The sequence below is a fragment of the Felis catus genome, chromosome C1 (assembly GCF_018350175.1).
Source record: "Felis catus isolate Fca126 chromosome C1, F.catus_Fca126_mat1.0, whole genome shotgun sequence".
NCBI lineage: Eukaryota > Metazoa > Chordata > Mammalia > Carnivora > Felidae > Felis > Felis catus.
The window spans coordinates 191819620-191834516 of NC_058375.1; the positions used below are offsets into that span (position 1 = coordinate 191819620).

At 41.1% G+C, this 14897-nt stretch overlaps 1 protein-coding gene across 5 annotated transcripts in view; it reads left to right on the plus strand.

The window, feature by feature from the left end:
* ZDBF2 (zinc finger DBF-type containing 2) overlaps window positions 1-14897 on the plus strand; it is a 49019-nt gene that overhangs the window by 11080 nt on the left and 23042 nt on the right. For 2 of the 5 annotated variants that reach the window (XM_045034373.1, XM_045034377.1), the window contains exons 1-4: window positions 6229-6559; window positions 11175-11227; window positions 12199-12276; window positions 13447-13551. In XM_045034373.1, coding sequence (XP_044890308.1) covers window positions 13492-13551 — 60 coding nt within the window. In that variant the 5' untranslated portion in view covers window positions 6229-6559; window positions 11175-11227; window positions 12199-12276; window positions 13447-13491. Of the gene's footprint in view, window positions 1-6228; window positions 6560-6586; window positions 6853-11174; window positions 11228-12198; window positions 12277-13446; window positions 13552-14897 lie in introns of those variants that run through there. The other 3 variants (XM_045034375.1, XM_045034374.1, XM_045034376.1) reach the window with 3 other exon arrangements.

Genomic DNA, 14897 nt, shown 5'->3' on the forward strand with positions numbered 1-14897 from the left:
GCTTTGCAACCACGCAGCTTGTCACTTGGAGTTTGAAGGCAGGATAGGATATAGTAAGATCCTGGGTGAGGCACGTTGCTAGCTGGGGGGGGGGGGGGCGGGGGGGGGAATAGACATTTGGTGGATGATCCTGTTGTAAACGATCCCGGGGAAGTTCAGGGTCAGGAGTCGGGGAGGATGGCATAAGTGTGGAGCGATGCAACTGGGTTGAGTCCAAGGGATAATTTTGAGTAAGAGCTTGAGCAGGAGGTGAGGTCACTTTTAGCAGTGAACTCCTGTGCCGGCAGGGGCGATGCCTCCTGCCGTGAGGCCCTCTCCAACAGCGAGCCAGAATTCTTTCCGAGAAGTCAGTAAGTCCTCCGTAGCCTGGCTCCTCTGTTTTGCTGCCAGGAAGCCACGATACAGGGCTGTCAGGTGGCGGATGGTCTGCGCTCAGGCCTGCGGTGGTTTGAACTAAAATTGTTTAGGTGGGCCCAGGTTCAGAGGGCATCGGCCCCTTCAGATTTTGGAAAAAAAAAAAAGACTCCAGTTTTGACACCAGTTTGCTTTTCACTGTACGGTCACCTAGCAGGGGCCCCGGAGTCCATTTAGTTGCAAACCGTGTACCTGGTGTTTCTGAGGATATCAGAATTCCTCTCTGGACCTTCCCCAAGTCCCCTGGTGGGGCTCCTTCTCCAGAGCCCGTCATCAAAACTTTCTTTCTCCACTGTCTAATGTCTGTTAGTTTAAATTTTTATTTAGCCACTATTTTAAGCAGAAAAAAATCCAGAAGACTCCTAAGCCATAACATGGTAAGTGCACAGCGACACTGTCACTCTCCCCCACCTTCTTCCTCCCTGTTTCTTACAACCTCCTTTGTGCCGTGATTGATTTTATTATTTCCTGAGTTGCATTTCAGAGTTTCTTTGTGGAAATATAATTATATATTCCTAGTTCTGCCTTTCTCGCACAAAATTCATTACATTTTGCTTTTTTGTCACCTAATGTATTCCAGAGCTCTTCCTAAATAATATTTGAGTGTCATCTATTAGTTTTTAAAAATGGGGTCTATGGAATTCATATTAGCCTCTAAAATCATCCTTATGGCAACTATATATAAATGGAATAATTCTATAGTGTTGCAAGTTGACCAGTGAAAACAATTGAGGTGGGGGGAGGCAGGGGAGTTTAAATAGAGGGAAAGGCTCAAGAATATAGTTCTCATATTGATGATTTCATCATATAAAAGCCAACAGTAATTATTTTTTTAAAAGTTAAAGCTCCAGAGGGCATAAACTTTGAAATGAATTTAAAAAAATTTTTTTTGTCTTTAGTTGGAGATAGTATTTAAAAAAAAATTTTTTTTAAATGTTTATTTATTTTTGAGACAGAGAGAGACAGAGCATGAACAGGGGAGGGTCAGAGAGAGGGAGACACAGAATCCTAAACAGGCTCCAGGCTCTGAGCTGTCAGCACAGAGCCCGACACGGGGCTCGAACTCATGGACCGCGAGATCATGACCTGAGCCGAAGTCGGCCGCTTAACCGACTGAGCCACCCAGGCGCCCCTGAATTTTGAATTAAAGGAAGGAACAAGTGAGGGTGCCTGGGGGGCTCAGTCAGTTGAGCGTCTGACTTCTGCTCAGGTCACGATCTCGCGGGTCATGGGTTTGAGCCTGCGTGGGGCTCGCTGCTGTCAGCACAGAGCCTGCTTGGGATGCTCTGTCCCCTGCCCCTACCCCGCTTGTGCTCTCTCTCTCTCAAAAAGGAAGGGGGCGCATGGGTGGCGCAGTTGGTCGAGTGTCCTATTCTTGGTTTCTGCTCAGGTCATGATCTCACGGTTCAGTTACTGAGTTGGAGTCCTGTGTTTGGCGTTTTCTCTGTTTCCCTCTCCCTCTGTCTCTCGGTCTCAAAATAACGTAAAAGGAAAAAAAAAAAAAAAAAAAAGAAGGAACAAGTGTGTGGTTAGTCCTGATTATCACCAGAAGTTAGGGGCATTATCTTTCAGGATTATAAATTGTGCTTTTCTGATAGCAAGAAAAAAAAACAAGGTAAAGAAACAACGTGCTAGTAGAAACAAAAGAGGGGAAGGAGTGAAAGAAAAAAGAGAAAGAGTAGACTATGGTAAGAATTGGTAAGGAATTATTAGAAAAAAAAACTATAGCAAAGGATGCCCTATTTGATGTCTTTGTATAAAGATGTATTATGGGTGAGGGGCGCCTGGGTGGCTCAGTCAGTTAACCATCCTACTTGGGCTCAGGTCATGATCTCACAGTTTGTGAATTTGAGCCCAGCATAGGCAGTTTGTCAGCACGGAGCCTGCTTCGGATCCTCTGTCTCCTTCTCTCTCTGCTCCTCCCTCTCTCATGCTGTTTCTCTCAAAAATAAGGAGACCTTAAATTTTTTTTTTTTCAAAAAAAGATGTATCACAGAGGTATCCACATAATGTAAAAGTGGGAAGGAGTTGGCTTGACTGGATTAAAGGAAGAACAGAATGGGAAGACTGTGACAAAGAAGTTAGATCTCATTGCACAGAAGTTTAAATCAACGGGGGAACATGTTATGATATTAGAGTTTTTATGATATTAGTCGCTGGTCCTGCTGCCACTCCTTTGTCCATATCTACAACAGACAGATAGGAGCAACTACTAAAAAACTTTTTCTTGTCTTTAGTTCCGGCGGATCATTTGTATGTTTCGTTAAAAATGGGCTCATAGTGCTCTGTAGCGCTTTGCTGACTTCAGTCATTTTTAAGTTCTCGTGTGATAGATGAGGGTTAAACTCATTTGCAGAGTTCTCTCCCGGCTCTCTTCTCCCCACACTGACACCCACCAACGTTTTCTGTGTGTCCACCATATACCTCTGCCACTTTATAGACTTGCCTTCCTTTTCCAAGAACCTATTTGTTCCTTGTTCCAACTATCACCCTTACCCTCTGTCTTTTGAATGACATTTTTGTCAAAGATGGGGACTATCTTACAGAGAGGAATCAAGAACAAGACAAAATGCATGGAGATATCTTGTGATCATTCTCATTAAATTTAAAATTTTGATTTGGATGGGGCATATGAGTGAATTCTTTTCTATTAAACATGACATTATACTCTTTATATACTTCTAAAGTTTATTTATTTATTTTTGAGACAGAGACACAGAGAGAGAGCGAGAGCAAGCGAGCTCTCACACATGCTGGGAAGGGGCAGAAAGAGAGAGGGAGAACGAGGATCCCAAGCAGGCTCTGCACTGACAGCGGGCTCAAACTCACAAACTGTGAGGTCATGACCAGAGTTGAAATCAAGAGTCAGACGCTTAACTGACTGAGTTTCCCAGGTGCTCCATATACTGTTTATAAAAATGCCAGGGTAGGGGCACCTGACTGGCCCAATTGGTAGACCATGCGACTCTTCATCTTAGGGTCGTGAGTTCAAGCCCCACATTGGGCATGGAGCCTACTTTAAAAAAAAAAAAGAAGCCTGTCTAATGGGTAAAATCTTCATGATAACTTCGCCTGACTATGAATAGGTATATGTGCACTAATAGAATTTTAGGGAAAAATAAACTCTAAACTGATAGAATCTAAATTCTTTTATGATTCAGGAAAAAGGAAGATCTTTTTCCTTCAGACATTAGCCTAATGTTAGCTTAAACAGCTTACAAAACATCAGCATTATCAGAATGATTTCTGGACATAAAATAGCAGTTTTTATTCTTCCTTTGAAGAAAGAATGTGAAATAACACATACATAGGATCTTTTTTCTCCCTGGGGAGGGAACATACAAACCCAACCGTGATACTTAGTGTCCTTTAAAGAAATATTAGTGAATGAGTTTAGCTCTATAATGGATTAATAAAGGATTGTGGGGATCTGAAAAAGTTTAAAGCTTAACCTTACAGATAATTAAGCTCTGCCAAAAAAAGTACCCATTGCCAGTAGACAGAAATGTAGTCTGGAAGGACTACTAACTGGATGCAGGATGAAACTTCCTTTAATTTTATATGATAGGGGCGCCAGGGTGGCTCATTTGGTTGAGTGCCTGACTCTTGATTTTGGCTCAGGTCATGATCCCAGGGTTCTAAGATTGGGCCTTTTGTGGGGGTTCTGCACTAGCATGGAACCTGCTTATGATTCTCTGTCTCTCTCTGTCTGCCCCACTCGTGCACAGTCTCTCTCTCTCTCTAAAAATAAGAAAAAAAATTTTATATGATAGTATCATGTTAAAAAAATGCTATCAACTAAACTAAAACACGTTGATTTTTTGGTAATTTAGTGTTTTATTTCATACTTCGTGAAATAACCCTTTCAGACTTAGATTTATTATGTGTCAATCTTGTGTGTGCATATAAAGGGAGATGTAAGTAAAATTGGTTAAGGGGTTCCAAAATTTCTTTGCATTCAAAACCCACCTTTTCTAAAACACTTTTTGTATCAGTTGTTGATGGCTGTGGTTTTCCATACAGTATTGTCTTCTGGGCCACCAAAAGTGTTGGAGATGTATCGACTCCTAAGAGTGCCCTACTACTGAATCTAGGTTTTTTTTTTTTTTTTTTTTTTTTTTTCCTCAAGTCGCTGATTCTATTCCGAAGGCTTCCAGGCTGGCATTGTCTGATCTAACCAGAAGAGGTCAATGGGTAGTTTCCCGGTAACACATAGGATTCATTTTACTTCTTCAACGATTTTTTTTTTGACTCAAACTTAGAGGGGTTGTAATTGACAAACCATACCATCAGAAATAATATCTAAGTCATTTCAGTGTGTGTGTGTGTGTGTGTGTGTGTGTGTGTGTGTTAGGCTTATTTAACTGTTTATTTGTAGGTTTCCAAAACGCATGAAGAACTAATGTTCTTGGTAAGGAACTCGGGTTTCTCAGAAGTCTAAGCTCTTTTAGCCGGTCCCATCTCTTTTTTATATGCTGTTAATTTCCTCTTTTAAGGGTTGTGGGTTTTATTAAACAATGCACTTAACTCAGTTGAAATAAGGACAATGTGAAAAGCCACATTCAATTTTCTGTATGTGGAGGTGCTGACATCCAGGTTAATACAGCTACCTGGCCAGTAATATTAAGAGACCAGTTTGTAAAATGCATCTTGATTTCTGAGATGTTGAAGTGTGAAAAATGTGTGTCTTCGCATCTGTGAAATGCATTATGTCATGGTGGCTGGGTTAATGTATAATGGGTTTTCTTTCACCATTTCCAAGGTTGGGATGTACCTTAAAAGCTTGCCTTAAAAAAAATCAGTATACATATATATATTTTTTTGGTGTGTTAAAAAAATCTAAATAGCTGCAATAGCCCAGGTTTAAAGTCGGAGAAAGATGTAGGGGGCGAGGCAAGAGCTAAGTAACACCCAAGAATGGAAACTGTGGAAGCAAAAGCAATGGTGAATTTAAAAAAAGGGACAAAGTCACAAGCTTATTAAAAAAATGTAATGACAATGACAACAATAGCCAAAGAACAAGGTAGCTCATTCTAAGATTATCTTTACCTAAAACATAAGCTCTTTAATCGGAGGCTCTCTCCACTTTAGGGATGCTCATTTTCCTTATCACAGATTTTAATGATATATTCAGTATTGTGATTGATTCTGGTTTGTGTCCCCCTCATTACAGTCAGCTGTTTTTGCACACCACCATATTCGCAGTGGATGGTACAGAATACCATTGAATGACTGAGGGGATTTCGGTAAATATTCGTAACCCTTTCATGTGCAGGGGAGGTCTTTGAATACCTACCCTCCTTAAGCCTCAGTTGTCTCTTTTGTCAACTGGGAATAATAGGATTCCTAGTAAGATCCTCTAAAGGGTTGCTTTGAGGATGAAATGCAAGAGTACATATATAAACCTTAAACACAGTGCCTAGCACAAAGTAAGCGCTCATTAAACAGGAGCTTTTGTTTGCTGCAGCTCACTGCGGCAAACACACACGAACGGCGCAAACGCCGAGCCCTCTCAGCGGAATTTTCTTTTCGAGGTTCGTCTGTCGCTGGGAATTGACAAGCAATTTCCCTCTGGGCCCTCAAATGCTAAAACCTTCGTGTCTATCTCGCGTCCTAACTCCGCTGTGAGCCCAGTCATTTTGGTTAGAACAGGTTTGATTTTACAAGCTCCGGAGTGGGGCCCTGACCCCGGTGGAAGTGTTCGCTTTAAAAGATCTGCGGGAGGGGAGGGTTGGGGCGGGAGGAAGGGGGCTCCAGCGCCGGGGGGCGGGGGTGGGCAGGGGGCGGTGCGCGGCTCCTGCGTCAGAAGGGGCCCTGTTTTCGCACCTTCCCTGACGTCAAAGCTCAGTCAGGACTGCAGCGCTACGTTCCCAGTGGATGTCTACGTGGGCTGAGTCGTGACTCGGGGCCCGGGTCTTGCGAGTGACGCTCGCACTTCGCTCCTCGTCTCACACCGGCGGGAGAGGCCGGGGGGCTCCTCTGTCTGGCTCCGCGGGCTGCGGGCGGCAGGCAGCGGGCGGCCGCGGCGCCCTGGACGGCCCGGGGGGTCCGGGCACCGCCATGGAACCAGAATAGGAAGGGAGCGCGCCCACCGGTCCTCGGCCTGCGCCCAAGCCCGGGAGGAATCCGGGAGGCCTCCGCGGAGGTGAGAACCGCGCCGCAGAGCACCGTGGCGGCGGCGGCGGGCGCGGGCGCGGGCGGGGCGGGCCGAGCCGAGGCGGCGCGCAGCCGGGGCGACGCCCGCGGGCTCCGTGCGCGCGGCCGGGGGTGGGGCCTGCTCGCCTCGCGCCCCGGGCGCCTTCTTCCTCCCGAGGGACGGCCGGACAGCTCGCCCGGCTCCTGCACCCGCCTCGCAGGTCCTTCTCGGCTTCTCCCGTCCCCAGTCCCTTTCTGCCCGTCCTGCGGGAGCCGGGCCGGCGTCTCCGGGCCCGGATCGAGGTGGCTGGGGCGTGGGGTGGAGGTGGGGCGCAGGCTGCCCTGCGCTTCTGTCGGGGGCCCTGGGTCGGAGGGGCCCGCGGACGCGGCCTGGGGCTGGGAGGTGGAGAGGGGGGCGGCTCGCGGAGGTCGGATTTGGGGCTTTGTACCCGCGGGGACTTGTAGGGGCACCTGTGGGGCCGAGATCCGAAGCCACCTGTCCACAAATCCCCTTCCCCCATTGCCCTGCGCTGTGTCCAGCTGTCCCCAGACCTAGGCCCTTATCAGCCTTTGGCGATTGGGATTTATTTTGGAAGCGTTAGATTTTTGTGTTAACGATCGTTTTACTATCGTCGTGCAACAGTTGTGTAAATCTGCTCAGATTACGCCGTCGTTATTACGTGCTCTTTAGAAGGCCCTTTGCAGCTCCTAACATTATCCGACGCGATGATTTTGGCAGCGCGGGGAAGAAATGCATAACGAGATGCTGGCTCTTAAACGTCTTTAATCCCCAGAATAGAATTATATTTAATTTGTTTGACAGCAATTATATACTATCAGGAAAAAAAATAAACCCACTGAAAAAGCCCTTAGCAATCTTATCATCAAGGGAGTCAGTATTAACAATTTGGGGTACGTAAGTGCATATTCGTGTTACATAAAGGGGAATGCTAATGTAGTCTGCTTTTTTTGCTTAGTGCGTTGTGGTCATTTCTATATCAGTGCATAAACGTTTTTCTGCTGCCTTCTTAACGTGCACTGATTTGGACCCAGAGCCTGGAAGGCAAGAATTTTCTTCTTCTCCCTACACTTTGGCCAGTGGCCAACGTTAGTAAAGAAAGTGGTTAGAGATTTGATAAAGTATCACCGCAATGGCCAAGGTATTGGATAGAAATAAGCTGAATTCAGGGTAACAGCCATCTTCTGTATAATATTGTTTGTTTGGCTTAATAATGTGATGCAGTTTTTTCAGATTGCAGTTTTCACCCATTAGTGAATTGTGAAATTAATTTTGTGGTTCGTAACTAGCACTTACAAAAAACAAAAGAGGATAGCATAGTAAATACCAGAATGCATTACAGGTAATGAGGATATTTTGTAAGCTTTGTTTTAACTGCGTGTGTGTGTGGGCCAGTGCGTGCGTGGGGTGCATGCGCGTGAGGGCGCGTACATGTGTGATTGCGTGTGTGTGTGCGGGGTTGTGATATAAAATGTATTGCTTCCTCTGTGCTACGCTAATTAAGTTTGAAAATCACTAATCCAAGGTACTGTCAGCACTCATCTCAGAATGGGAGCAATGATGCAATTAAGCTAAACGTTAGTTTTACTCTTTTCTTTGGAATATGTGACAGTGTTTATTGCAACAAATTAGATCCCTAATTATTTGTTTTCACTTAATATTAAAACAATCAATTAGCATTCCTGAAAATACAGAGAGGAAGCATTTTATGGAAGTTAAGAGGTTAAGAGCATAAACTGCTCAGATTGACCTACAGTCAAATCCCAGCTACAGTGGTTATTGGTGTGTGACCTGGAACAAGATACTGCTTCTTTCTCAACCTCAGTTTCCTGATTTGTAAAGTGGGAGTTAACCGGGACACCAATTTCATAAGGGTGTTTGCTATTCAGATGGATGATGCATATGAAACTGTTGACATAGTGCCTAGCCCAGATTGAGTATTCACTAAAAGTCAGCTATTATTCTTTTATTAAGACTGAATGGAGGATAATGCTTGTCACCAGAGGAAAGGCAGCATAAGCATAAGGTGGATAATCCAAACAAATGGGAAGTTGAAAATTAATGTTGTAAAGAAAGGGACACTGAATTAATAAGAAGGTCTTTTTATTTCATTTAGCCATTGTTTTGTGACTGCTCCCCCGTTGTTTTCCTGTTGCTAGACAGATAATTTGGGTGATCTTACTCAATAAACCAAATGCCTTTCTATTGTCTTTTTATATTTAATATTAAGTTGGTGTCTGTCTTGTGTGACAGTTGAAAAATATTTCCCATAGGGATTCTGGATTTTGTTAGCTCTTATTTCAAAATACCGTGGTTTGGGAAACACGCACTACAGCTCTGAACTCATTGCAACGATGTGTTTATCTCTGCAGCAGGTCCAGATCTCAGGTGTGCAAGAAATAGTCCCAAAAGAAAAATAGATGCAGTTTGAGACATACGTGCTGAAGTCACCTCAGGCAGTCTCAGAGATCTTTGTTCACTGCCTCAGATCAGTTTATGCTCTTTTAAGTGTTTCATAAACCAAAGAAATAGAGTCTGGGCATTGTCCTTTTTTAGAGCATTATTATTTTTATGAAATAATTTGAATGCTTTGCACTCAAAAAGGCCATTGCAAGAGTACTTAATTGGGTGTGACAACTGTAAAAGTTTGGGGGAAATCTTAAACGTTAATCAAATGCTGCTCTCAGTTTTAGAAATGTCTTTAAGTTCTTGTTCTGTTTGAAAGGAACCAAAGTGGAAACTTGTTGATGGTAAATTATGGTGTGGTTTATGAAAATATGAAAAAAATATGACTTGGAACTCTAGCTGTCCTAGCCACAAAAAATCTCAATGAAACAAAAAAGCTTAACTTGACCTTAAATGAAACATGTATACATACACATATCTGAAGTTAGACAAAATACTAATTTATGTGTGTATCTATTTTTAAAATTCTCCTAATTTTTAAATAGCTAATTCACCGGCTGCTGGGTCTTGTCAGATAAGACAGCTTTTGTCTTACACTGATATGCAGTCATTAAAAATTCGGTTTTGGAATTATATATCATATCATATAGGAGTGCTCATCATATATGGTTAAGTGAGAGTCAGCAGGCTATATAGAATAGACTATAGTACCATACCATTTTTGTAAGCACATGTTTAGAACAAAGAATATATGATAAATATTAATGGTGGGGAGTGGGATTATGACTGATTTTAGTGGTCTTTATTTTTATAATTGTGCCATGGTATGTTTTATTTTCATAATGAAAATTAATAAAAGTAATATTTGAAAGAAAAAAATTAGTGTGTGTTTTCCTAATTTGCAAGCATAAATGAGACTAAATCTTTGCTCTAAGGGATACTGATTCTTTGAATTTGGATAATTTGGGTGTTAACTAATTCTCTAATATCCTAGAAAATGGTGCCACATAGTTTAACTTACCCTGTGAAAAGCTCCTTTGAATAGGGAAGAACCACTGTTCCAGAATTTTCTTAAAGCTCCCTGCATATACTGCTTTCCAAAAAAACCCCAAAACAAACAAACAACAACAAAAACAAACCCCACACTGTCTGAATATGTGGTCTAAATTCTTAAGTTTTCTTTTAACTACGATCATGTTGAAGCTGAATCTACGTTTCTTGCTTTATTGCCCCTTAAATTTTTAAATGAAGTCTTGGCTCCAGCTTTAACTTGTCAGTTTACTGTCTCTAAAGGTACTTTTGCTTTCTTACTTTTGTACTTTTGCTTTTTTGTTACTTGGAACATCTTTTCCTGATCTTTATTTAAGTACACCCTACCCATTTTCCAATGTCCAGTTAAAAAGCTATATCCATTGTGACGTTTTGGCACTTACTGTTTGTGCTTAGGCATTTCTCAGATACCACCTGGTATTTTTACATTCGTTTCCTAGTGCCATTTTAAACTTCTTGAGAGCAAGAAAGCTTGTCTATTTCTATCCTTTAAAGCTTCCAGCATCTGCACAGGGTAGGTGCTAAGTATTTATTCTTTGATTATACAGTGCTGTCACAGCCTCTTTTGAACCAAATTGTTGGAGTTTTTTGTTAACCAATGATCCTGGGTAAGGGTCATCAACACTTTGCCAACAACAATGTGGAAGAATAAACAAGATTGATAATTTGCCCTAATTGTCAGTTGATAGGCGATAAAGAATTGACAGTGTTTTTCACCGAAAGTAACATAAGAACCGAGTTGTGTGGTCCGTCCAGGATCCACACTTAATTCCATGTAAATATTTCTTTCAAAGATTTCCTATCAAGCTCATATGGGTTTATAGCATCGTGTTCTTACCCTTACCAGAGATCCAGTTTATTTTCCAGCTGCTGTTCCTGGAACCCAAAGATGTGAAATACTCGATGGTGGGTTATATGGGTGGGCCATGACAATTGCTCTGTCCCAGAGCATCTTAGGAGGTCATGTGGGAGTCTATGAGTCACAGTATGTAAAGTGCTTTGTGTTAAAGAGTTAGTATTTTTTTCTCCCATTGAAACATAGTTGGGCTACTTTTCAAACTTATCTATGACTTGGGGATAGTTACTTGGCCTGTGGTAGACACTTAGGGGGCTGATCTTTTTTTTTTTTTTCAATTGTTTTAATTTACAGATGTTTTCCAGGACTAATGCAACTGATGAAATACCTGCCCTTTTCTGCTCAAGGTAAGTGACTTGTTACTTTATGAAAATACCAGATACCAGTAGAATTCAGAATTGGAATAAAAAGACCCATTCAGTCATGAAAAGTAATATAATCCCAGGCCCCAAAGAAATGATCCCTTTAGTAAGTAAGAATTTTATTAGTATGTAAAAAATGATGACTTATGTTACTGCTTCAGCCTGCCTCAGAATCACCTTAGAGCATTTTAAATATGCATAATAGGCATGTGCCTGGCTCCCCACCAGGCGGTTTTGATTTAGTCAGTTTTTGAGGTGGGGTTCCTAGCATGCAAAGTTTGAAAAGTGCCAATCAGGTGCTTCAGAGTCATGGTGGCTCACTGTCTCAGTGGCATGTATGTGACATGAGATGACAGAAATGTAGATAATCATGGCATGGGAATTAAAGGCTGTATGTGTCAAAGATCAAAAAAAAATTATAAAGAATTTCAATTGTGTGTGTGTGTGTGTGTAACATTAGACTAATACTTCATTTTGCCTTTCATTCAATGGTTGTTTTAAATACATTTCGAATTTTTTTTTTACATTTATTTATTTTTGAGAGACAGAGAAAGATAAAGCACAAGTTGGGGAGGGGGCAGAGAGAGAGAGAGAGGGAGACACAGAATCCGAAGCAGGCTCCAGGCTCTGAGCTGTCAGCACAGGGCCCGATGCGGGGCTTAAACTCAAATCGTGAGATCATGACCTGAGCTGAAGTCAGACGCTTAACCTACTGACCCACCCAGGTGCCCCCGTTTTAAATATATTTTGAATAAAGTACTAGAAAATTTGTTATTTTATGATTTTCAAAGTTCAGGTTTAGGCCCTAGGGTTCTCTCAGCTTGAAAATTGGCTATATCTATACACACAGCTTAAAGCTTGTTTCATTTTGTTGCTTCAGGTTAATAAATGAAGTAAAATAATGGAAAAAAGACCAAATTTTAAATAAGTCATTTTTTATATATTCTCTATTTCAGAGGCTGGTTTAATTGATTTATTTTCCCTGTAAGTGTGGAAGCCAGAAAGTCAAAGTTTGTCGTAATAAAAAGTAACAGGTGAGTGCATGTTACAATAGCATTTTGATTTAATAAAGCTCTTCTGTTCTCATTGATTTTCAGGCTTGACTTCATTTCTAAATATTGATTTTAATGAGTAAACTTTTTGTATTGCAGGATCATCTTATCAGAAATATTCTACACATTATAGGATCGTTCTGTTACATATTCAACAGACAAGAATGTTTAAAATAATTCGAATTAAAACTTGATGAAATTATTTCTTAAAATTCTGTTTTCATCTTAAGAAAACAGCAAAAACCTTAAAATTGTATTGAATTATTATTTAAAATAATCATTAACTGTAAATACTTTATGTCAGTGAGTAAATAGTTGTGTATCAGAATTACTTGGGAAATGAAAAAAATTCTGAATTCTAGGCTGTCTCAGCCCTACTAAATCAGAATTTTGGGGAATGATTGTGCTATTCAGCCTGGGTTGGGAACCACTGCAGTATGTAATGTTGAAGGATGATAGTTTCAAGGCGGTAGAAACTTGGAGACTTTTTTTATTTGTAGAGAGAGATCTCATTGCACCAACTGGAAGAAATTCCTCATATTTATTTGGTTTATGTAGTTGTCAGGAGAGAAGTGTCTTGTGTTTCAGACCCAAATTAGTTATTTTGATTTTTAGTAATTCTGTCAGGTAATTTATCTTAAAATCTGCACCTTTGTGGATTAAGCAGAAAATACATGCATCTTTACTCTCGTGACGGAAGTAGATGTTAGGTATAACAATGAGAATTCATGTAACGTCAGATTTTATGTAGGAACACAATGGGAAAATTACTGAGCCTCATTCGCATATAGTGAATATACTATAACAACAACACAGAGGTAGGAATTTGTCTTTACGGATTGAGTACTGAACCAATTCCTAATAACCGTAACAAGTTATCAGAAAATTGATAAAAAATTGAGTCCAGTCTCCACCTAACAACAACACACCCCTTTTTTGGAAGGTGCACAACTCTCCCCCTCTCCTCCAGGCTCACTGATCGATTCAGTAGCTTTTGGCAGACTTATCTAATTTCATAATTATTCAAAATAAGGGTGCATCGTACTCAAGAATGAATTTCTGTTCTCTGATATTACCAAGGGTATTTTCCTCAGGGTAGTAAGGACTTAACTGTTTGTTTGTTCTTTTCTTCCCGTTTTTTCTTTTTTCCAGTTGGAGTATTCCCGGACAGTAGCCACTTGACTTTGGTTATTCAGCATGCAGAACAGACAGGGGTACTGCAGCTATTGCTGTGTGCGCTATAATAACCTGGAACAGGTGAGAGGATCCTGTTAATAAACAGTTATACCTCAAAGGACCTAGTCATGCATTTTATTAAACTCATTTATTCACCCATTGAACAGATTGTTGTGAATCTTCTAATTGGTAGACACCATTTAAAGTTCTCAGGATATAGCCAGGGACAAATCCACGTCCCTTCTGTAGTATAGTAAGACAGAAAATAAATAATCATATAAACTTAATACGTGATAAGTCAGATTGTGATAAATGTTATGAGGAAAATAAAATAGAGAAGGGAGTGCACTTTCAGGTGGTTCGGCCAGATAAGGTTAAGGAGTGACATTTGAGTTGAGATTTGAATGAAGTTTGGGATCCAGGCTGCCTTATATCTGGGGAAAGAATTTCTAGGTAGAGGGAGGAGAGTAAAGACAGACACCCCAAGGTAGAGGGGTGGTTGGCGTGCTGGTCAAAAGCCAGGAGCCGATGAGGCCAGAGTGCTGGTAAGGTAGAGGGCGGGTGTGAAGTGATAGGTGAAGAATCTAGAGAATTAGGTGCTGTAAGACATTGTAGAATAAGGTAAAAGGACTTAGAAGATTATGCTTCCATGCGCAAATGTTTTAAATGTTGCTATAGTTTAGATTTTTTCCCCTCCTCTTGTTGCTTGTGTTTTTGGGGTTGTAAAAGATTGCTGGGTCCAAGGTCATGAACAGTTACGCCCTGTATTTTCCTCTAAGAATTTTATAGTTTTTGTTCTTACATTTAGGTCTCTGATTCATTTTCAGTTAATTTTTTTATATGTTGTGATTTTAATTCCCTCCTAGAAGCCCTGTCTCCAAATACAGTCACATTGAAAGTTAGAACTTCAACATAGGAGTTTGGGGCCTGGGGGACACAATTCAGTCTGTAGCAATTAATATTGATTGAGTTTTAGCTATTAAGCCAATTTTATATCCCTGGGCTAAATCCCGCTTGGTCATGGTGCTTAGTCCTTCTGTATGTTCCTGGATTTGGCTTGCCAGTATTTTGTTGAGGATTTTTGCGTCTATATTCGTAAGAAATATTGTCTGTAGCTTTCTTTTCTTGTGATGTTTTTGGTTTCAGAACTCGGGTGATGCTGGCTTCAGAGAATGAATTGAGTAGTGTCCCTTTCTTTTTGTTGGAAGAGTTTGGGAAGAATTGTATATGGACGTTTTGAAATCAGTATTCATAGTAATAGTAGCTGTAGGTCTTCTGACCAGAATTGTTCATTTGGAAGAGCCTCAAGGTTTTCTTCAGGGTCTGAGCTGTGGAATTGTGTCATAGGTGAAGGAGTAATATAAGGAAGCTCTGGTCCTGTTAGTCTATACTATTCTATCTTAAGTGATATCTAAGACAAGTTTGTC